At 42.3% G+C, this 24,231-nt stretch overlaps 1 protein-coding gene across 1 annotated transcript in view; it reads left to right on the top strand.

The window, feature by feature from the left end:
- LOC141055848 (uncharacterized) overlaps positions 1–18,188 on the top strand; it is a 45,248-nt gene extending 27,060 nt beyond the window's left edge. The window contains exon 7 of the mRNA XM_073552566.1: positions 16,940–18,188. Coding sequence (XP_073408667.1) covers positions 16,940–18,045 — 1,106 coding nt within the window. The 3' untranslated portion in view covers positions 18,046–18,188. The remainder of the gene's footprint in view (positions 1–16,939) is intronic.
- The last annotated feature ends 6,043 nt before the right edge of the window (positions 18,189–24,231 follow it).

Here is a 24,231-nt window from a genome sequence, read left to right as displayed (position 1 = left end):
TAAGAGTTTTTGCAGAGTCAAAAGTAAGAAAAGGTCAAATTCTAGAGATGTTTTTGAGGTGCAGATAACAAGAGCGAGCCAGTGATCGAATGTGGGGGGCGAAGGAAAGCTCGGAGTCAAGTATGACACCCAAGACAGTGGGCATGTTGCTGGGGAATAATAGTGGAACCACACACAGAAATGGCAATGTCGGGTATAGGTACATTAGAAGAGGGAGGAAACACCAGGAGTTCAGTCTCTGACAGGTTCAGTTTCAGATATAGGGAGGACATGATGCTAGACACAGCGTTTAGACAATCGCCGGTGTTTTCTAGAAAGGCTGGCGTGATGTCAGGAGAAGAAGCGTATAATTGGGTGTCATCAGCATAGAGATGGTACTGGAAACCAAATCTTCTGATTGTTTGACCAATAGGGGCAGTGTACAAGGAGAAGAGGAGGGGCCTAGAACCGATCCTTGAGGAACCCCAACAGTAAGGGGAAGGTGAGAGGAGGAGGAGCCGGCAAAAGATACAGTAAAGGAGCGGTCAGAGAGATAGGAGGAGAACCAGGAGAGAACGGTGTCCTTGAGGCCAATGGAACAGAGCATAGTGAGGAGGAGCTGATGATCCACATGGTCAAATGCTGCAGAGAGATCCAAGAGAATTAGCATGGAGTAATGACCATTTGATTTAGCTGTTAGTAGATCATTAGAGACTTTAGTGAGGGCAGTTTCAGTAGAGTGTAAAGAGCGGAAACCGGATTGGAGAGGGTCGAGAAGAGAGATATCAAAGAGATAGCGGATAAGACGGGAGTGGACCAGGCGTTCCAGGAGTTTAGAGATGAAGGGAAGATTAGAGACAGGTCTATTGTTATCGGCACAGTTTTGGTCGAGAGATGGTTTTTTAAGTAGTGGATGTATGATGGCATGCTTAAATGAGGAGGGAAAGATACTAGAAGAGAGAGAGAGGTTAAATATTTTAGTTAGGTGAGGGCTGACAGCAGGAGAAAGGGACTAGAGGAGATGTGACGGAAATGGGTCACTGGTGCAAGTGGTTGGGCGAGAAGATGCAAGGAGCCTGCTTACTTCTTCTTCTGTGACTGGTTAAAAATCAGAGAGTGAGCTAGATGCAGTGTGGGAGGGAGGACAGTGCATGGTATGAGGTGATTGGGAGATAATTTCCTGTCGAATCTGTTCAATTTTTTCTTTGAAGTAATTGGCCAGATCGACAGCTCGGAGCTCCGTGGTTGGGGCCTGTACTCTTGGGTTGAGTAGAGAATCAAAAGTGTCAAAGAGACGTTTCGGGTTATTGGACAGTGAGGTGATGAGGGTGTTGAAATATAGGTTTGTTTGGAGAGGTGAAGGGCAGTGTTGTATGTTCGAAGTATAAACTTATAATGGATGAAATCTTCATGTAGATTGGATTTTCTCCACAGACGTTCGGCGCACCTGGAGCACCGCTGCAGGAAACGTGTTTGCAGGGTGTGCCAGGGTTGTCGCCGTCTGTGTTGTGGTGTTCTATTTATAGGGGGTGCAAATTCATCCAGGGCAGTTTCAAGTGTTTCATTGTAATGCTTCAATGCAGAATCAGGACATGAGAGGGAGGAGATATTGGCCAATGAAGACTGCAAGTTCTTCATAAGTTTCTGGGTGTTAATGGCCTATATGTTTCTATAAATATGGACAGTAGGGGTAACCTGAGCAGCCTGGCAGTTCTTGATAGAGAATGAAAGAAGATTGTGGTCAGAGAGCGGGAGAGGGGAGTTTGCAAAATCATCCACTGTACAAAGCCGAGAGAAGACCAAGTCGAGGGAGTTTCCGTCTTCATGCGTTGGAGAATTAGTAAGCTGCGAAAGGCCAAACGAGGAGGTTAGAGATAAAAGGGGAGTAGCAGATGGGGAGAGGGGAAGAGCAATGGTGATGTTGAAATCTCCCATGATGAGGGTAGGGATGTCACAGGAGAGAAAATGTGGAAGCCAAGTGGCAAAATGATCCAGGAACTGATGGGAGGGGCCGGGAGGACGATACACCACCACCACTCGCATGGAGAAGGGGGTGTAGAGTCTGACGGCATGGACCTCAAAAGAAGGGAAGACTAGTGAGGGTAGTTGAGGGATAACCTGAAAGGTACATTTTGGTGATAGGAGCAGACCAACGCCTCCACCTGCTCTATTGTCTGATCTTGGGGTATGAGAGAAGTGTAGTCCCCCGTATGAAAGAGCAGCAGCAGCGGTAGTGTCTGACTGCTGGATCCAGGTTTCAGTAAGAGCCAGGAGGTTAAGAGAATTAGAAAGGAAAAAGTCATGAGTGAAGGAGAGTTTGTTACACACTGAGCGAGAATTCCAAAGTGCACAATTAAGAGAGACAGATGGCATGCAGGGAATATTAATAAGATTAGAGAGGTTTCTGAGTGTAGCAGTTGGGGGGTTTGACTTTCTATAACATGGGGGACCAGGGTTGGGAGCAATGTCTCCTGCGACTAGGAGAAGGAGGAAAGAAAGAGTGAGCAGATGGTTGTGATTTGTGAGAGCGTCTCTTATGTTGAATAGTGGGACTGACTGGATCTGTGCAATTTAACAATGTGAAAAGAGCATGAGTGCTATACATAGGAGAGGAAAGAAGCGAGGGGCCGGTGTTATGATTGAGTCACCGTAGGAGGCAAAAACAGAAATGCTAGCTAAGTCCAGAAAACCAGAGAAGTTGGCAGCTATCGGATTGCAGACCCCTGAACCTCTCAACACAACTAGCAGTAGCCGTGGGGGGTTCCTACGATACCCTAGACCCCTCGATCACAGCCGGAGAAATAGCTAGGCCTAAAGAAAGAAAGGGCAAAACTAAACTGCCCCAGAGCAGACCCCAAAGCAATAGGCAGCCCCCAACATATAATGACGGTGAAGCAAGATGAAAACACTAACACAGGCAGAAAGATAGACTGAGCAAAGACGGGGCCCAATCTAGCTAGATAGAAAAGGACAGGAAGGCTGCTGTCTGCAATCCGTGAAAAACCCTATGAAAATAAGAGCCAACAGACTGACAGTGAAAAAGGCGCTGAAGACGCTAGGCTTCAAAAAAGCTATGTCAGTACTCAGGAATATTCTGAAGACAGAGCTACAGGCAAAAGGAGATTCAGCTCACCCCAGCAGGGAATGGCAGAATCCAGAAAAGCAAGGAAAACAAAAACAAAACACTAATGCAAACAGGCAAAGCAGAAAAACTTAGCTTAGAGGAGCAGGAATCAGACTGGTGTCCTAGAAGTCCACAGAGAAATCACCCGCAGGGCAGAAGGGCATCGGCAGCCTTATATCCAGTCCGTGACTCCACTCAGCCAGTCATCCTCATCAGGTTCAGGTGCCTGATAATCAGGCTCATTACCTTCCTTCACCAGAATAGGGAGTTCACCAGACCTCAGTGACGAAGGGGAAAATGAACTCACAACAGTACCTCCCCCTTGAGGAGGGGTCACCGAATCCTCAACCACGCCACCAGGGCGATCAGGGTGAGCCCGATGAAAGGCACGCACCAATCTTTTGGCATGAATATCAGAGGCAGAGACCCAGGAATTATCCTCCTGACCATAACCCTTCCACTTAACCAAATACTGGAGTCTCCGTCTAGCCAGACGGGAATCCAGTATTTTCTCTACCTCATATTCCATGTTACCTTCAACCAATACAGGGTCCGGAGGTGCCACCCCAGGAACAACTGGTTCAACAAACCTCTTCAACAAGGACTTATGGAACACATTATGGATTTTAAATGTGACAGGAAGAGCCAAACGGAAAGAGACCGGATTAATAATCTCCAAAATCTTGTAAGGTCCAATAAATTTAGGCTTAAACTTAGGAGAAGCCACCTTCATAGCAATATTTTTTGATGATAACCACACCATATCACCAATCTTAAACTGGGGACCAATGGTCCTATGTCGATTGGAAAACCGCTGGGCCTTTTCCTGGGAGAGAGAGAACTTATCCACCACTTGGTCCCAGATCTGGTGCATTCTCTCCACCACAGTGTCAACACCTGGGCAGGCAGAAGGCTCCACCTGCCCTGAAGAAAATCGAGGATGAAACCCAAAGTTACAAAAAAAAAGGTGACATCAAAGTGGCAGAACTAGCTCTATTATTTAAAGCAAATTCGGCCAAGGGCAAAAATGAAACCCAATCATCCTGATCAGCGGAAATAAAACCTCTCAAATACGACTCCAAGGTCTGGTTTGTTCTCTCTGTCTGCCCATTGGTCTGAGGGTGAAAAGCAGAGGAGAAGGACAACTGAATTCCCAGCTTGGAACAGAAAGTCCTCCAAAATCTAGACACAAACTGAACTCCTCTGTCAGATACAATGTTCTCAGGAATCCCGTGTAAGCGAACCACCTGTTGCAAAAACAGGGGCACCAACTCAGAGGAAGATGGCAACTTAGGGAGTGGTACAAGATGAACCATCTTAGAGAACCTATCACAAATCACCCAAATAACAGTCATTCTTTGAGAGACCGGCATATCAGATGAAATCCATTGAAATATGGGTCCATGGCCTCCTGGGGACAGGCAAAGGCATCAATAACCCACTAGAACGAGAACAAGATTTAGACCGGGAGCAAGTCCCACAGGACTGCACAAAATTCCTGACATCATGAGACAAGGTGGGCCACCAAAAAGAGCGACTCACCAGATCTCTACTACCAAAAATACCTGGATGACCAGCCAATGCAGAGCAATGAACTTCAGACATCACTCTCTTCTTCCACTGGTCAGGAACATACAACTTTCCACTGGGACAACGCTCAGGTTTGTCCTCCTGGAACTCTTGCAGAGCAAGTCTCAAATCGGGCGAGATGGCAGAAAGAACTACCCCTTCGCCTAACATGGTAGCAGGCTTGGTCACCACAGGAGAATCAGCAAAGAAACTCCTAGAGAGGGCGTCTGCCTTGACATTCTTAGTTCCAGGAAGAAAAGAGACCACAAAATCAAAACGTGTAAAAAAACAAGGCCCACCTAGCTTGTCTAGGGTTCAAGGGTTTAGCCGACTCTAGATAAATCAAATTCTTGTGGTCAGTGAGGACCACAACTTGATGTTTAGCTCCCTCCAACCAATGTCTCCACTCCTCAAATGCCCATTTCATGGCCAACAGTTCCCGATTCCCCACATCATAGTTACGTTCAGATGGAGAGAACTTTCGGGAAAAGAAAGCACAGGGATTCATTTTAGCTGTTACAGGATCCTTTTGGGACAAAACAGCTCCTGCACCAATCTCAGAAGCGTCCACCTCTACCTGGAACGGGAGTGAGACATCAGGTTGCCGCAAAACCGGGGCAGAGGTAAATCTTCGCTTCAGCTCCTGAAAGGAAGCAACAGCCTCCGGAGACCAATTCAACACATCAGCACCCTTCTTAGTCAGATCAGTCAATGGCTTGGCAATACTAGAAAATTTTGCTATAAATTTCCGATAAAAATTAGCAAAACCCAAAAACTTCTGGAGGGCCTTCAAAGAAGTGGGCTGAACCCAATCATAAATGGCCTGTACCTTGGCAGGGTCCATTTCAATAGTTGACGGAGACAAAATAAATCCCAAAAATGAAATCCTCTGTACTCCAAAAAGGCATTTCGATCCTTTGACATACAGGGAATTCTCCCTCAAGATCCGGAACACAGTCCGAATATGTTCCACATGAGAATCCCAATCCTTGGAGAAGATCAAAATATCATCCAGATAGATAATCAAAAATTTATCAACAAAATCTCAGAAAATATCGTTCATGAAGCACTGGAAGACAGAAGGGGCATTAGTGAGCCCAAAAGGCATCAACCAGGTACTCAAAATGTCCCTCCGGAGTATTAAACGCCATCTTCCATTCATCCCCCTGCTTAATGCGGATAAGATTATACGCCCCCCTGAGGTCAAGCTTGGTAAACCAGCAAGCACCTCTAACTCTAGAGAATAGATCCGAAATCAGGGGTAACGGATACTGATATTTAATAGTAATTTTATTGAGGGCACGATAATCAATACAAGGCCTTAAAGAACCATCCTTTTTGGCCACAAAAAAAAACCCGGCACCTAAGGGTGAAGAGGATGGTCTAATATGACCCTTCTCCAACGCCTCCTTAATATAGGACCGCATAGCCTCGTGCTAGGGTACAGATAAATTGAAGAGCCGACCCTTGGGAAATTTACACCCCGGGCTTAGTTCAATTGCACAGTCATAACTCCTATGAGGAGGCAAGGACGCAGACTCATTCTCACTAAATACATCATAAAAGTCCGCCAAATAGTCAGGAACATCATGCGACTGAGGAGAGGTGGAAAAAACCGGAGCCTCACTAAAGGTACACCGACAACCCTAACTCACCACAGACACAGATTTCCAATAAAAAACTGGATTATGAATTTGCAACCAGGGAAACCCCAGAACAACGGCATCATGCAGACCATGCAACACCAAAAATCTGCAATTTTCTTGATGGTCTGGGGCGACCCGCATGACCACCTGGGTCCAAAACTGAGGTTTATTTTTAGCCAAAGGAGTAGCATCAATCCCCCTCAAAGGGATAGGCGTCTGCAGAGGTGTCATCGGAAATCCACAACGTTTAGCAAAATCCAAGTCCATTAGGTTTAGCGCTGCTCCCGAATCCACAAAAGCCTTGGCGGAAAATGTGGACAGGGAGCAGATCAGAGTAATTGCCAGAAGAAACTTGGGTTGAACACCACCAACAGAAAACGTGTGTGCAAAGCGTTTCTCTCGCTTAGGACAAACAGAAATAATATGCGAGGCATCTCCACAGAAAAAACACAGCTTATTACGCCTTCTGAACTCCTGACGTTGCGCCTTAGGCAAAACTCTATCACATTGCATAGGTTCAGACGTCTGTTCAACCGGTGGCAACACCTCTCGTGCAATCCTGCGTTCACGTAAACGCCGATCAACCTGAATGGCTAATGACACAGAATCGTCCAGACCAGAGGGAACAGGAAATCCCACCATAGTATCTTTTACGGCTTCTGACAAACCCTTCCGAAAGAGAGCAGCCAAGGCATTATCATTCCAGGTAGTAAGGACCGCCCACTTTCGGAACTTTTGACAGTACAACTCTGCAGAATCTCGACCCTGGTTCAATGCCAACAGGGTCTTTTCAGCCTGATCAATGGCATTAGGTTTGTCATACAACAACCCCAAAGCTTGAAAGAATGCATTCACATTAGTCAGAATAGAATCATCTGGTTTCAAAGAAAACGCCCAATCCTGGGGATCGCCACGCAGCAAAGAGATGACAATTTTAACCTGCTGCGCGGAGCTCCCTGACGAGTTAGGCTTCAAGGCAAAAAATAATTTACAATTATTTTTGAAACTCAAAAATTTAGATCGATCCCCAAAAAATACATCAGGTGTAGGGATCTTTGGTTCAACAGCATGCGAACGAGCAAGGTAGGCGGAAATTCCCCGCACTTCCGCAGCGAGCTGCTCCACACGATCAGACAATTGCTTTATCTCCATTGAGAGAAAAAAAAAATTCCCCCTACGGCCTCAGAGAGATAGAGGAAAGAATATACGCACACCTTTTTTTTTTTTTTTTTAACACAATTCTTTCCTGCTATTGAGTACGCTAGGATCTGCGGTATGGCGGGTGATTCTGTTATGATTGAGTCACCGTAGGAGGCAAAAACAGAAATGCTAGCTAAGTCCAGAAAACCAGAGAAGTTGGCAGCTATCGGATTGCAGACCCCTGAACCTATCAACACAACTAGCAGTAGCCGTGGGGGGTTCCTACGATGCCCTAGACTCATCGATCACAGCCGGAGAAATAGCTAGGCCTAAAGAAAGAAAGGGGAAAATTAAACTGCCCCAGAGCAGACCCCAAAGCAATAGGCAGCCCCCAACATATAATGACGGTGAAGCAAGATGAAAACACTAACACAGGCAGAAAGATAGACTGAGCAAAGACGGGGCCCAATCTAGCTAGATAGAAAAGGACAGGAAGGCTGCTGTCTGCAATCCGTGAAAAACCCTATGAAAATAAGAGCCAACAGACTGATAGTGAAAAAGGCCCTGAAGACGCTAGGCTTCAAAAAAGCTATGTCAGTACTCAGGAATATACTGAAGACAGAGCTAAAGGCAAAAGGAGATTCAGCTCACCCCAGCAGGGAATGGCAGAATCCAGAAAAGCAAGGAAAACAAAAACAAAACACTAATGCAAACAGGCAAAGCAGAAAAACTTAGCTTAGAGGAGCAGGAATCAGACTGGTGTCCTAGAAGTCCACAGAGAAATCACCCGCAGGGCAGAAGGGCGTCGGCAGCCTTATATCCAGTCCGTGACTCCACTCAGCCAGTCATCCTCATCAGCTTCAGGTGCCTGATAATCAGGCTCATTACCTTCCTTCACCAGAATAGGGAGTTCACCAGACCTCAGTGACGAAGGGGAAAATGAACTCACAACAGGCCGATATGGATGGAGTGTAGAGAGTTAATGCCAGGGCGGTGGATGTGTGTGAATGCAGCGGCCAGGATATAAATTACACAAATGCATATGGTATATATTTGTTGTATTCCAAATGTACAGGGAGTAGATGTATATAAATGTCTTACCTGTCTCCTGCCCTATCTAACTGACATGTTATAACTGCCTCCTACTTTGATACATGTACTTCGATTACATGTGCATAAATGCCCCCTGCATAAATGCTTCCCCAAGCTATGTCTGAATATATAGGAGGCGAAGGCTTAGAACTTTTTTTTTTTTTTTTGCTCTCTCTTTTCTCATTAATCAATCAAACTAAATTGAGACAGCAGGACCCAATAAAATGTTGTGGTCAAATAAACAGATGTCCAGCACTACATGGATCATAAAGCACTTTGAAAAGTTTCTTGACCTCACAACATAAGGGGACAAGCAGACTAAGTTGAAAAAACTATTTACCAGATATAAGCTTGCATAGTTGAAAACACATATATAGTATTCAGGATTAACTGCTTGCTGACATTGAATGGAGTGGAGAAACACAGGTTGATTCAGAGCAGAGATTGAAAGAGCTGGTTACCAGATATAAGCTTGCATAGTTGAAAACACATATATAGCATTCAGGATTAACTGCTTGCTGACACTGAATGGAGTGGAGAAACACAGGTTGATTCAGAGCAGAGATTGAAAGAGCTGGTTACCTGTATGAAGAGAATAGAGATGCGTGTCACATTCATCCATGTTATAACTGCCAGTACTCTGATACATGTACTTAGATTACATGTGCATAAATGCCCCCTGCATTTATTTATGCATATGTCATTGGAATCACTGAAACTTGGTGGGACAATACACATGATTGGAATACAAGGCTAGAAGGATACAACTTATTTTCTAGAAAGAGACTTGATAAACGAGGAGGAGGAGTCGCATTGTATGTTAGAAACGCGTATATCTGCACAGAGATTGAAGCTTCAGAGACTGGGAGTTCTGTGTAAACTGTTTGGGTAAGAATACAAGGACAGAACAATGGAAAGGACACCATTGTAGGCATTTACTACAGGCTGCCTGTGCAAGCTGAAGATATGGATGAACTCTTTATGCATGAAATGGCCAAGTTCTCAAAAAAATATGACATAGTTGTCATGGGAGATTTCAACTATCCTGATGACATTTGTTGGGAAGCTCTCTCAGGAAAAACTAACAGGTCAAGGAAAGTCTTATCCTCTCTTGCTGACAACTTTATCTTCCAAAAGTTAGGGGAGAAAACAAGGGGAACTGCTACCTTGGATCTAATCCTTATAAACAGGGAGGAAATGGTTGAGGAGGTAAAAGTGGCTGGGACCCTAGGAGGAAGCGACCATGCTATTTTAGAATTTTGGATAACTAGAGGAGGAAGACCTGTGAAGACTCAGACGTCAAGGTTAGATTTCAGAAAGGCAGATTTTAAAGAATTCATAAAGAGAATTGGAGGGATGCAATGGCTGGATATCCTTAAGGACAAAAATGTCCAGGAAGGATGGGAAATCTTGAAAAATGAAATTCTCAAAGCACAAGACATATCTAAAGAAGAATATAATGCTGTCTGCAGAACTTGCAGGGCACAAATCAGATTACTAAAGCTGACATTGAATTGAGGCTTGCAAGATATGTCAAAAGCAATAATAAAGGATTTTGGGGATATGTCAAAAGTAAAAGAAAAGTCAAAGATGCTATAGGATTTTTACAGGATGAAAATGATAAAATGGTAAGACAAGATGTTGAGAAGGCCGAACTTTTAAATTCCTATTTTGCATCTGTTTTCTCTCAGAAAGGAAATGTAACATCAACTGTTCTTCACTGTCCTATTAAGGGAATATAAGAATCCAGGATATCTATAAACAGAAATATAGTGAGGAAACACTTAGCTAACCTAAATAAATTCAAGTCTCTAGGTCCAGATGAATTACACCCCAGAGTACTGAAGGAAATGGCAGAAGAAATTTTTGAACCCCTCTCCATAATCTTTGAAAATTCTTGGAGAACAGAAGTCCCAGAAGAATGGAGATGAGCAAATGTTGTTCCTATCTTCAAAAAGGGAAAGAAGGTGGACCCAGGCAACAATAGGCCAGTGAGTCTGACTTCTATACCAGGAAAGAACTTTGAACAAATTATTAAACAACATGTATGTAAGTACCTGGTTAAGAATGAAGTGATTAAACAGAGTCAGCATGGGTTTGTAACTAATAAGTCATGTCAGACTAACTTAATTTCCTTCTATGACAGAATCACTGATTGGGTGCATCAGGGAAATGCTGTAGATATAGTATATCTTGACTTCAGCAAAGCATGTGACAAAGTATCTCACATAATCCTTATTGAAAAAATGGCTAAGTATGGAATGGACAAGGCATCTGTTAGGTGGATTCATAACTGGCTTAGTGATCGGACCCAAAGAGTGGTCGTAAATGGCTGCACATCCAGTTGGAAGAATGTCTCAAGTGGGGTACCACAGGGCACTGTCCTGGGCCCTGTATTGTTCAACATCTTTATCAACGATTTAGATTAAGAATTTGAGGGTAAACTGATTAAATTTCCTGATGACACAAAGCTACGAGGGATAGCTAATACTAGAGAAGAGAGAGAGAGGATTCAAAAATATATAAATAAACTGGAGCAATGGGCAGCAACTAACAGAATGGCTTTTAACAGGGAAAAATGCAAAGTACTACATCTGGGCAATAAAAATGAAAAAAAACATATACAGAATGGGAAGAATAGGGTTAAGCAACAGCACATGTGAAAAAGACTTGGGTATACTAATAGATCACAGACTGAATATGAGTCAACAGTGTGATGCAGCAGCAAAAAAGGCAAATGCAATTCTAGGATATATTAACAGTAGCATACAGTCTAGATCACGTGAAGCCATTATTGCCCTCTACTCCTCTTTGGTCAGACCTCATCTGGAATACTGTGTCCAGTTTTGGGCACCACATTTTAAAAAAGACATCAACAAACTGGAGCAAGTTCAGAAAAGAGCGACCAGAATGATTACCGGTCTGCAAACCCTGTCTTATGAGGAAAGGTTACAGGATTTGTGAATGTTTAGCTTGCAGAAGAGAAGACTGAGAGACTTAATATCTGTCTACAGATATCTCAAGGGCTGTCACATTGTAGAAGGATCGTCTATATTCTCATTTGCACAAGGAAAGACTAGAAGCAATGGGATGAGACTGAATGGGAGGAGACACAGATTAGATATTAGAAAAAACTTTTTGACAGTTAGAGTGATCAATGATTGAAACAGGCTGCCACGAGAAGTGGTGAGTTCTCCTTCATTAGAAGTCTTCAAACAGAGGCTGGACAGACACCTGTGTGGGATGATTTAGCGAATACTGCTTTTGAGCAGGGGGTTGGACCAGATGGCCCAGGAGGTCCCTTCCAACTCTACCATTCTATGATTCTATAAATCTGTAAGCTGTGCGTGACTGATGGCTGTAATATACATTTATTCACACCTGCAGGAGATGTGTTGGCATGGCTCAAGCCCTGGTTTCATAGAATCGGTCCACGTCATTAATTACATTATGTTTTCATTCCTAAGGAATTCAGATTACTGCACAATCTCTCCTGAAATGGGGAGCGCTAATAATTTCTTTACTCCTCTGGCCAGGACTTATAGCAGCTCCAATGGTCCACCATATACGAGTAGTATGATTGTGGTGGGATTTGCTGCCCTCACGTATGTGAGTCTGTAACTCCCTGGTAGTATTTAAAAAAGGTCTCCATTTCCTGTGCCAAATGCCCAAGATCTAAATTTAAGGCACCTCAGCTCTCCATAATTATACATAGTTCTCTTTTAAATGTATAATTTTTCTTCTTGACTCATTTGACAGAAAATATTGGCCCTTACGATAGTTTAGATTGTCACGAACCGCTGAGCCACAACTCCTGAGAGGTTTCACCAATAGTTTCTCATTTTTTTTTTACTGAACAAGGCTGTTAAGTTTGATCATTTCAGTAGATGTCTTATTGTCTATCAGTCTTTAACCCCTTCATGACCCCAGCTTTTTTTGGTTTTGCGTTTTTGTTTTTCCACTCGATTCTTCCCAGAGCCATAACTTTTTTATTTTTCTGTCAATATGGCCATGTGAGGGTATTTTTTTTTTTTTCGGACGAGTTGTACTTTTGAACAACATCATTGGTTTTATCATGTCGTGTACTCGAAAATGGGAAAATGGCCCCAGTTATGCTGCACAGTGAGTGGCCCCAGTTATGCTGCACAGTGAGTGGCCCCAGTTATGCTGCACAGTGAGTGGCCCCAGTTATGCTGCACAGTGAGTGGCCCCAGTTATGCTGCTGCTGCTGCCCCTGACTCCCTTGCAAAAAAACCCCCAAAAAACTGCATACTCACCTCCGTCGCTGCCCCCTGCTCATCAGCGTTGCGCTCTGCAGTGACTGTGCAGGCAGAGAGCGATAGCGCTCTCTGACCTGAATGTCACTGCAGAGGACGCAAGACAGCAGAGCGCAGGGACAGGTGAATATGCCCCCCAACCCCCCCTTCATACTCACCTGGTCCTGGCGCTTGTCTCTGCAGCTCCTCTGCTTGTTCCATGTATGTCGGCGCTGCTCTCTTCCTGGTTCAGCGGTCACGTGGTACCCGCTCATTAAATATGCGCATATTTAATGAGCGGGTGCCATTTGACAGCTGAAGCAGGAAGAGAGCAGCGCCGACAAACATGGAACAAGCAGGGGAGCTGCAGAGAAGGGTGAGTATGATCTGACACCCCCGCTCCCCCTTCCCCGGCCGACCCCCGGTATATGACTCGTGTATAAGCCGAGAGGGGGACTTTCAGCCCCAAAAAATGGGCTGAAAATCTCGGCTTATACACGAGTATATACGGTAAGTGGTGAAAAAAAAATTCCTAATTTGCAAAAAAAAAAATTGCGCCATTTTCTGATAACCGTAGTGTCTCTATTTTTCGTCTACTGAGGTTGGGTGAGGGCTTATTTTTTGCATGCTGAGCTGTCGTTTTTAATTATACCATTTTGGTGCAGATATGTTCTTTTGATCACCCGTTATTGCATTTTAATTTAATTTATTTTTATATCACTACGCCATTTAGCGATCAGGTTAATCCTTTTTTTTATTGAAAGATCGGGTGATTCTGACTGCGGCAAAACGAAATATGTGTAGGTTTGATTTTTTTTTTTGTTTATTGTTTTATTTTCAATGGGGCGAAAGGGGCGTGATTTAAACTTTTATATATTTTTAAAAACATTTTTTTTTTTATTTTGGCATGCCTCAATAGCCTCCAGGGTGGCGCTCATAGCAATCCGGCATCAACAGCCATAGGGGTCTCAAGGAGACCTCTGGTTGTTATTCCAATGCATCAGTGTCCCCCGATCACGTGACGGAGTATTTAAAGCCCGATGGCCGGAAGTGCGCGTTAAATTCCGCTGTCAGCGTTTGACAATGGCATTTTAACTAGTTGATAGGCACGGGTGGATTGAGATTCCACCTGTGCCTATTGCGGGCACATGTCAGGCTAGTTTCACACTTGCTTTTTTTTGCAGCGCGTTTTTCCCGCAAAAAAACGCATTGAAAAAACGCATACAAAAGCATACAACTGCTGCGTTTTTTTCAAGCATTTTTATGAGCATGCATGAAAAAAACGCAGCGTTTTTATGCGTTTGTATGCGTTTTTAGTGCGTTTTTACCGCGTTTGCGTTTTTTTCCAACATTAGGTGGCCCCTCACACTAACCCAAACCATGACTTTACTAACCCTAACCCTGACCCTAACCCTAACCCTGACCCTAACCCTTAACCAAACCATACTTAACCCTAACCCAAACCCTAAACCCTAACTAACCCTGACCCTAACCCTAACCCTGACCCTAACCCTGACCCTAACCCTAACCCTAACCCTTAACCAAACCATACTTAACCCTAACCCAAACCCTAAACCCTAACTAACCCTAACCCTGACCTTAACCCTGACCTTAACCCTGACCCTAACCCTGACCCTAACCCTGACCCTAACCCTTAACCAAACCATACTTAACCCTAACCCAAACCCTAAACCCTAACTAACCCTAACCCTGACCTTAACCCTGACCCTGACCCTAACCCTGACCCTAACCCTTAACCAAACCATACTTAACCCTAACCCAAACCCTAAACCCTAACTAACCCTAACCCTGACCTTAACCCTGACCCTAACCCTAACCCTAACCCTGACCCTAACCCTTAACCAAACCATACTTAACCCTAACCCAAACCCTAAACCCTAACTAACCCTAACCCTGACCCTAACCCTGACCCTAACCCTGACCCTGACCCTAACCCTTACCCTAACCCTGACCCTAACCCTTAACCAAACCATACTTAACCCTAACCCAAACCCTAACTAACCTTAACCCTAACCCTGACCCTAACCCTTAACCAAACCATACTTAACCCTGACCCTAACCCTGACCCTGACCCTAACCCTTAACCAAACCATACTTAACCCTAACCCAAACCCTAACTAACCCTAACCCTAACCCTGACCCTAACCCTTAACCAAACCATACTTAACCCTAACCCTGACCCTAACCCTTAACCAAACCATACTTAACCCTAACCCTGACCCTAACCCTAACCCTGACCCTAACCCTTAACCAAACCATACTTAACCCTGACCCAAACCCCAACCCTAACCCTGACCCTAACCCTAACCCTAAACCCCCTTAACTAACCCTAACTCTAACCCAAACCCCTAAATTCCATGGTTAACAAAAAAAAACGCATGTGCAAAAAAACGCATACATGAGCATGCCAGTGCGCACGTATGCGCATCCATAGGCTATAATGGCCATTTTTAGCGCAAAACGTGCGCATACGTGCGCATGCGCTTTTTTGCAGGGCCAAAAAATGCAACATGCTGCGTCTGGAAAATACAAACGCACACCCCAAAAAAACGCAGCGCATGAAAATCGCATACGTGCGCTTACCAGCGCGCAGGTATGCGCACCCATGTTAAATATAGGGGAAAAAACGCATGCGCACGTATGCGTTTTTTTCCAGCGCAAAAAAACGCAAATGTGAAACCAGCCTCAGCTATTCAAAACAGCTGACTTCTCCCGGCTTTGATGCAGGCTCACTGCCGGAGCCCTCATCAAAGAGGGTGTTCAGCCCTAGGGCGTACTATACCTTCTGAGGTCAGAAAGGGGCTATCCCCTCTACATGAATCTGGACTTACACAAAGACCCCTAGGTTTGGGCCACAGCATTATCTGCTGTTCTGTGAGATGGCAAGAATAGTCAGGTAGTTGGGTCAGGACCACTGAAGAATAGAAAATACAAAATCATAAGACACGAGTAGCCATTAAATGGTTCGGGGTCACAACAGGAAACAAATAAACCAACCCAGAGCTGAGCACAGAGGACTGAACCAGAGTAGAACCAGGCTGTATCTGGCAGTGTCTTGCAATATGCTTCAAGCTTAAGTAGGATATGGTGCTCTCCAATTGTCTGAAGGAGTTAACAGATTACTGTAGCTGGACAGCACACACCCATACTGCCAGACTGGATAGTACTACTGGTCCCAGCAGCCCTAATCTCAGTGGCTGGACAGAGCCTGCACCATCCACAGCTTCTGGTTCCGACATCTCCTCCATTACCAGAGCTGACTGCAGAATGAATAAGGCATTGTCTGATGACAGAAGCAGACGTCGAAGGAGTAGATCCCAGAGAAAATGTGACACACCATTTCAGACTCCCTAATACAACAAAATGGCAGAAAACCAGAGCAGAGGAAATCCCCATAATGTGACTCCATTTTGGAAATTCTAACTAATCTATAGAAGTAGTGACTATTTTTATTCCACAAGCACTTTCCAGAAATTAGCACGCAGTGGATGTTGGAGAGTGAAAATTGCACATTTGACGTTTTCTTACCCAACACATAGTGCCCAGATTGTGCCCCAGGTGCAATAAATGCACCATAAATTAAGTGGGTTATTGTCACTATAGTAATGCTATATACATGTATAGTAATGCTAAATACATGGATGCTAAATGTGGTTTGGGCGCACTGCAAGACTAGGGAGAAATTTGACTTTGCAAGAGCAGATATTGCTGGACTGACTTATCTATCGAAGCCATGTTGCCTATCAAGAGCCTTTGAGCCACAAATAATGTGAAAATCTCTGTTTTTCCATTGACAGATGATGCATCTGAGTGGGGACTTATTTTTTTGTGAGATGAGTAGAAGTTTTTATTGGCATTATTTTTCCCTACATAACATTGTTTGGTGGCTTTCTATTCCATATTTGGGAGGCAGAATGAACAATCAGTTCAACACCATTCTCCACTGGTTCATGCTATGAAGTTTTTTATTAGACTGTGAACTGTCATTGTCTTGGTGAATAGTTCAATATTGTTACATAACTTTTCATTTTTACGGACAGTTTAAGTAAAAATGTTAGAAAATGTAAAAGGATATTTTATTCAAAAATAATAATTGGTTTTATTCTTGACAGATGACTGTTCCAGGAGATCAGAGGGACAGCTGACATCTTCAATTTTTAAATTAGATGATCTTGAGATCCCACAGGATACAATTGAAGTGAATGCCATTATTCAAGATATACCATCATCCCTTCACAGAAAAAATCTGTTGTCTTCTCCTTTGAAACAGGTCCTGTCTTCTCATTCATTACCAAATACTAAGGATAATCAAAGTCACAAAATAAGCATTAAAAAACTAATTGCTCCCAATGCAAAGAAGCCATTTTCACGTTCAGAATATGGAAATAGTTTTCCAGTGAAAAAATCTTTTCTTAAACATCAAAAAATTCACACAACGGAGAATCGATTTTCTTGTTTCAAGTGTGGGGAAAGTTTTAACCAAAAATCAGATCTTGTTAGTCACAAGAGAACCCACAAAGAGGAGAAGCCATTTTTATGTTCAGAGTGTGGGAAATATTTTACACAGAAATCAAGTTTTGTTAAGCACCAGAGAACTCACACAGGGGAGAAGCCGTATTCTTGTTCAGAATGTGAGAAATGTTTTAACCAGAAATCAGATTTGGTTAACCACCAGAGAACTCACACAGGGGAGAAACCTTTTTCCTGTTCAGAATGTGGGAAATATTTTACACAGAAATCAAATTTTGTTAAGCACCAAGGAATTCATACAGGGAAGAGGCCTTTTTCCTGTTCAGAATGTGGAAAATGTTTTAACCTGAAATGGAATCTTGTTATACACCAAAGAACCCACACAGGGGAGAAGCCATATTCATGTTCAGAATGTGGGAAATGTTTTAACCAGAAATCATCTTTGGTTAAGCACCAGAGAACCCACACAGGGGAGAAACCATTTTCCTGTTCAGAATGTGGGAAATGTTTTAACCAGAGATCAGGTTTGATTAAGCACCAGAGAACTCACACAGGGGAGAAGCCTTTTTCGTGTTCAGAATGTGGGAAATATTTTAAACAGAAATGGAATCTTGTTATACACCAAAGTTCTCACACAGGGGAGAAGCCTTTTTCATGTTCAGAATGTGGCAAATGTTTTAATGATAAATCATATTTTGTTAGGCACCAGAGAATTCACATTGGGGAGAAGCCTTTTTCATGTTTATAATGTGGAAAATATTTTGTGAAGAAATCAACTCTTCTTGGTCACCAAAAAATTCATACAGGGGAGGGAGAAGCCTTTTTCTTGCTTTTAATGTGGGAAATGTTTTACTCAGAAATCAACTCTTAATAAACAACAGAGAAGTCCCACAGGTGAGAAGTTTTTTTTTATGTTAAGAATATTGACACTTTTTAACCAAAATTTTTTTTCTTCTTAAAGAAGTTATACACTACAAGGACAACCTTTCGTGATTCCTTCTGTGCCTGCACCATTCTAGTGGTGTTAGTACTTGCGTTCCCTGGGCTCACATGAGGTTGTTACATCACACAAACCCTAGACCCAATCAGCGACTTTTTTGTGATGTTCGATTTGTCCGAATGTGAGGACAGTGACGTCAGCGTTGATTGGGAGCATGGTTCACATCAGGTAACAACCTCACATAAACACCAGGAGCACAATTATCGACACCGCTGAAATAGCGTTGGCATTGGAAGTTAGATTAAGTGTTTTAATTTTAACAGGACCAAACAGGAGGAATGAGAAGGGGTTGTCCGAGTAGTGGACAACCCCTTTAAACATCAAAAATCCCACACAGAGTCAAGCCATTATCTTACATAGAGTATGAAAATTGAATTACTGGAAAATCATGTTATGTTGACCATCAAAAATAACTCATAGGGTAGAAACTATATATGTTTTTGTCGAAATGCAAAGAAATGTAAAAGCACTATAGGGTCTTATCCACATAAAAAGGTTGATAATAGAACCATTCAGATTATGAGGTTGTATGAGACGCAACACTTATAGAGCCTGAAAACCAGATGCAGCAGCTTCCATGAGACAGTAAATTTAAGTAGCAGGATTGGAAGTGTTGTTTAATAGGTGTATGCACTAAAACTAACTGATAGTGAAAAAAGCCTACCTTGTCTCCCTCTCTCTAAACTCTGTGTAAGGTGCACCGTACAGATTTGGAGATGAAGAAGGCAGCTTGACCTGCATTCATCCCAGGAAATGGATCATCTGCTTGATACAGGAAAGAAAATTAACATTTTATCCTTACAGGAATATAAATATATAAAGAGTCACCATATAGAAGCAAGGAACTGGCACTCACCGTCCCATTAAAAATGTTCTTTATTATGAAATCATATAAAATCAATGCAGGCAGGCATATAAGTGGATATCGTGATGGACCTCATTACGCCGGAGCTGAACAGCCGTGCCAGTCTCTTTTTTTTCTTTTTTCTTCTTTTTTCAACATTTGTTCCATATAAATATATAAATGTCTCAATATCCAACTGTAGCGATGTTCGATCAAATTATTAAAAATGAATCAAATCCACCGGGTAGACCAATTATATATGGTATAAATTATCTGAAAGCTAATTTGTGTGCATATCTGGACTATATTTTACAGAAATTTGTCCCAAAGTTTCCAACATATATTAAAGGCACAAAGAATATATTATAAATTTTAAAGGCCATCAGATGGGAACCACATTATATTTTAGACACATTGGACATAACATCCCTTTACACTGTTATTGTCGCGGGAAGCGATTTGAGGCAGTCAGTTATTTTTTAAAAAGGGAGGAGATGATCTGATACCAGTAAAACAAATACATTTTATTACTGAGGCGATAATGTTAAATTTAACACATAATTATTTAAAATATGATGAGCAGTTTTATCTACAGACATGGGGTACCGCGATGGGAACCAGTTTCGTACCAGGTTTTGCTAATCTCTATGTTAGTAGGTGGGAGGATTATACGCTCTGGCCCAACAGCAGCCCGGTGTGGGTCTTGTCCTAAGGAAACAATTCATAGATGATGTCATTTTTATTTGGTCAGGGGGTCTAGTGTCACTGAATATGTTTTTAAATGGTATTAATAAAAATATTGTAATCTACAGTTTACATCGACTATCAGTGAAAAATCTATTAATTTTTTGGACATTACTGTATTCATAGAAAAAGGAAACATAGCTACTAAAACATATAGCATACCTACGGATAGTAATAGCTTTATTGTAATGGACAGTTCCATCTTCCAGTATGGCTGGAAAATATACCCAAGGGACAACTAATGAGAATCAAGAGGAATTATACTTATCAGGAAGATTATACCCAAGGGACAACTAATGAGAATCAAGAGGAATTATACTAATCAGCAAGATTATCAGGAAGAATCATAGAAAATGTTATATAATTTTTGAACAAATTTATTTAACTAAATTACAAACTCTAAATAAAGTGGTAGAAAAAATACCCGGATAATTATTATTAAAGGTACATTCAAAGAAAAAGGTGGAAAAAGATATTTTCTCTGAATTCAGTATCCCCATAATAACACAATACAATCAGGAATGCAGACATTTAAGAAGAATTGTAAAAAATTATTGGTCACTTTTAAAGGGCTAAAGTAATACTAGAATTTATCCCATGAAAACCAAGCTTTACATATAGAAAAGCTAACAACCTAGCCAACCAAATAACTCCAACAGTGGTCAGAAATAAAGGAGCCAATGATAAAAAAAATGTATAACCCAAAGGATTTTTTTAAATGTAAAATGTGCGAGATGTGCACATGCACCTTTTCTAGTTCTGACAAAACATTTATAATTAACACACATATTACATGCCATAGAGGCATTATATACTGTATACTGTAGGTTGTCAGAAGCTTTATATAGGAAGAACAAAGCGTGAATTAAAAGTGAGAATGAAGGAGCATCTTCATAATATCAAATGACAATTTGTGGGCCATCCATTGTCCAATCACTACAAAACACTGCATAGTGGCAGATGATATGAAGCAAATTTTTGCAGATAGAACATGTGAAGGAACATTGGAGACAAGGAAATTTTATTTACAATATGTCAAGAATTGAAAGTAAATGGATGTTCCCATTAAATTCTATAAAAACATGTGGTCTGAATAGTGAGATTGAATTGTTTGCCTTTTGAGCACCATTATACATTCCACCAATCACTGTTGATGCGTTAGCATAAATATCTGTCTGCCCCTGTGTACCTAATCCCTGAAGGAGGTTGCAACCTCTGAAATGCGTCGGATGATTAGCCTTATTTCTTTTCCGCCTGTGGTAGAAAGCTTGTGTCTTGAATGACGTCACACATATACAAGACGACAGCTCCCAAATGTCAGTGGGAAGAGAGACGTGACCAGCCACACGCTGTCTCCACCATTGATGGTTTTTTTCTACTCAAATCCCCAGCAGCTGATCCTTTACCTGGGGTTGATCCAGGTCAAGCTGTCTATGTAGCGCTCTGGCCGGCGGGTCCCGTCTCCCGGATACAGGGAGATCGGGTTCCGGATGTCCGCAGGCATGCCCCTGGTCCCGCAGTTTGTCTTACCAAGTCCGTGCACTCCCGTGAGGTCCCTTCTGGCATCCTCGTGGCATGTCTCCTCTGCTCTCTCACTTCCTGGTTGCAGGGGAACGAGCATAGGGCGCGCACCGCTGGCAAGTGATTTAAAGGGCTAACGTACCTTTTTCCCTATAATCTCTTATCCAATAAAGATCAGTGTATATTTAAAGTCCTCACTTCCCTTGGGAGGTGCCTGGGCAATTTTTGTGCTTGTTCTCAGTTGCCGTTGTCAGGTCCCAGACCAGCGCCTCCTAATTCAGCCTTGTCCTGATATTAATATCCAGTGTTTTCTTCTAGAGCTGTTGTCCTGCCTGCCTATCATCTGGCCATGGACTCCGGTGGTATTCTCTGGACCATCTGGTTGATCTTCTTTGGTTCTCTGGACCTCTCGTTCCCTTCCCCTTTCTGTTTCTTTATTCACCATGGGTAAGACTCTCTGGTCTGGAACTTTCACTAGAGCTTCCTTGGTTGTGCCGGCATAATCCCTGTTAAGGGGTTCACTTGCTGGTCCTCTCACGGAGGTATTTGGTGTTGCGGTCTAGGTTTTTTTTCCTGGTGGGTTCTTCTGTTGGCAATTCTAATAAAGCCTTGCAGTTTATCTGACGTCCTTGTCCTGCTAGTTTCTAGGGTTCAGCTTCCAAAGACTTCTCTGTGGTCCAGTGGGTTCACTATCGTCTCGCCTGCCGTGGCATCTGCTTCATCTCCAAATCTGTACGGAGCACCTTACACAGAGGGAGGCACGTCTCAAGAGTTTGGAGAGAGGGAGACAAGGTAGGCTTTTTTCAGTAGCCGGTAATTTTAGCGCATACATCTTTTAAACAACATTGCTTTATACAGCCCTCGCGCACAGCAGCAGATTTGTATGCAGTTTTTTTTTAACTTATTCAAAAGGGAACATTTTTGCACAGATTTTATACTTAGGATTGGAAGTGTTTCTTTGCTCTCCGGAATACGGCACAATTAGTGGTATGATAAAATAGTAGGTTTGTTCTCAGCGCATTTCAGAGGTCACCGACTCCTTCTTCAGGACACCCCTACATATATAACGAGGTAATACAGGATAGCGTGGTATAAATACTCCCCCAAAAAAATAAAAAAGGCGCCAAAGAGCAAAGGGAGGGGAATATATAGTCACATGTCAAAGTACTGTGTATCAAGTTATATACTTGCATATTTATTGTAAAATAGCAAGAGGAAATACATGTTTAATTGTTCTGAAATTGAAAAAAAAGGGTTATAATAAAGTGGATATTCAGAAAGTTTCTATTTTAAGGTGATGCACTCGAGGAGATACAATCCCAGTGCTGGTGAGAAGGAAAAAGGGGGAGAGCACCACAAACTGACTTGCCAAGTGTGATCCCAATCTCATTGGACAGTGTGTCCATGGATAAGGCTGAGAAAAATATATGTATAGATATATCTACGGCAAAGAGCAAACAGATGAACGGCATACTAGGTCACACAAATCACCACATTAACAGACGGAGCTATTTATCTGAAGTATTGCGGCGTATGATTCAGACAAAAAATGGAGGTGCTTGCATGAAAAAACATGAATATTTCAAAGTGAAGCAAAAAAAGAAGAAATATGCAGAACTCACCAATGTAGCTGAAAAACTGTGAGTCTTTATTTCACATATTTTCCATCAAATGTGTGGACATGCAGGACGTGGAGGAATGCTAGGGGAGGGAGGTGCCGGACAACGGCCGTTTCGCGATTACTCGCTTCTACGGGTCATGGAGGACATGTCAGATGTCTTGTCACATCCACACGGAGGGATCTTTGAGAGAGGAGACAAAACTGGAACCGGGAAGGAGAGAAGTATTAATATACAGTATGATAGAGGAATTGATGGAAAAGAAAGTATTTATATTTCTTGGATTTTTGAATTGTATCAAAGGGACAATCTTTAATGAATCACAACTTTAGTTATTTATCGGTCACATCGACCGCATTCTGCAGTGATCGTGATTGTATAGATGGACTCCAGGGAACAGTAGTTTACTTACATACTATTCTAGTTTTATTAGTGGTTATTAAATTAAAATTATACTCAGATGAGAGTAAATGAAGGGATGGATAATGAGGGTGTGAAGATTATTACACACTCGAAAGGGAAGTTATATATGCGGCCTGCCCCAAGGTTTGGAAAAAGAAGAATTAATGGGCTGATGCGTTTATTGCAGTAAATGGTTTTAATAGAGGTGTCAGTGCTTTGCTGAAAACCCCCTGGGTAAAAATATTAAAAAATTATTTACAATATAAATCCACATAAAAATGTACTTATTTTCTAGATGCAAAATAGCATTTGGAAATGTTAAAAAAACAATTGAGAAAATCAATGGGAATAGGAGAAAATCACAAAATTTCAAAGACCTCCTACTTATCCCTAGTGATAATCTTGACAGTGAATCCCATATTAAAAGTACCCTTTTACCCACTGACAGTGATTTTCTTGAGTTTCCTTTAGATGAAATCCTTAGTGAAGATGAAGCACCAGTGAAAGAAACCATTAGAACTTTTAACAAAAAGGGAAAAATAAGGAGGCTACTGTTCCTTTTAAACCCAGAACTCTAGATCTCAAAAATAAACTAACTACTTTTATCCACCAAAACCAGAAAAAAGGAAAAATTCCACAGAGGGTGTAGAGCTGAAAAATCAAAGCAAAAAAAGGGAAAAACTGATCCCTGTGATCTTGAATTAAGGGACCATGCAAAATCAGTAAATATTTTTAATTTATCTGACTATTTGTTATCCGAGGATGAGACCTCTGTTCTCTCCAAAGGACTTTCTTTTTGTCCAA

The sequence above is a fragment of the Dendrobates tinctorius genome, unplaced genomic scaffold, assembly GCF_039654945.1.
Source record: "Dendrobates tinctorius isolate UK_male_01 unplaced genomic scaffold, ASM3965494v1 ptg000192l, whole genome shotgun sequence".
Lineage (NCBI taxonomy): Eukaryota > Metazoa > Chordata > Amphibia > Anura > Dendrobatidae > Dendrobates > Dendrobates tinctorius.
This window is presented reverse-complemented; position numbering and strand designations above follow the sequence as displayed.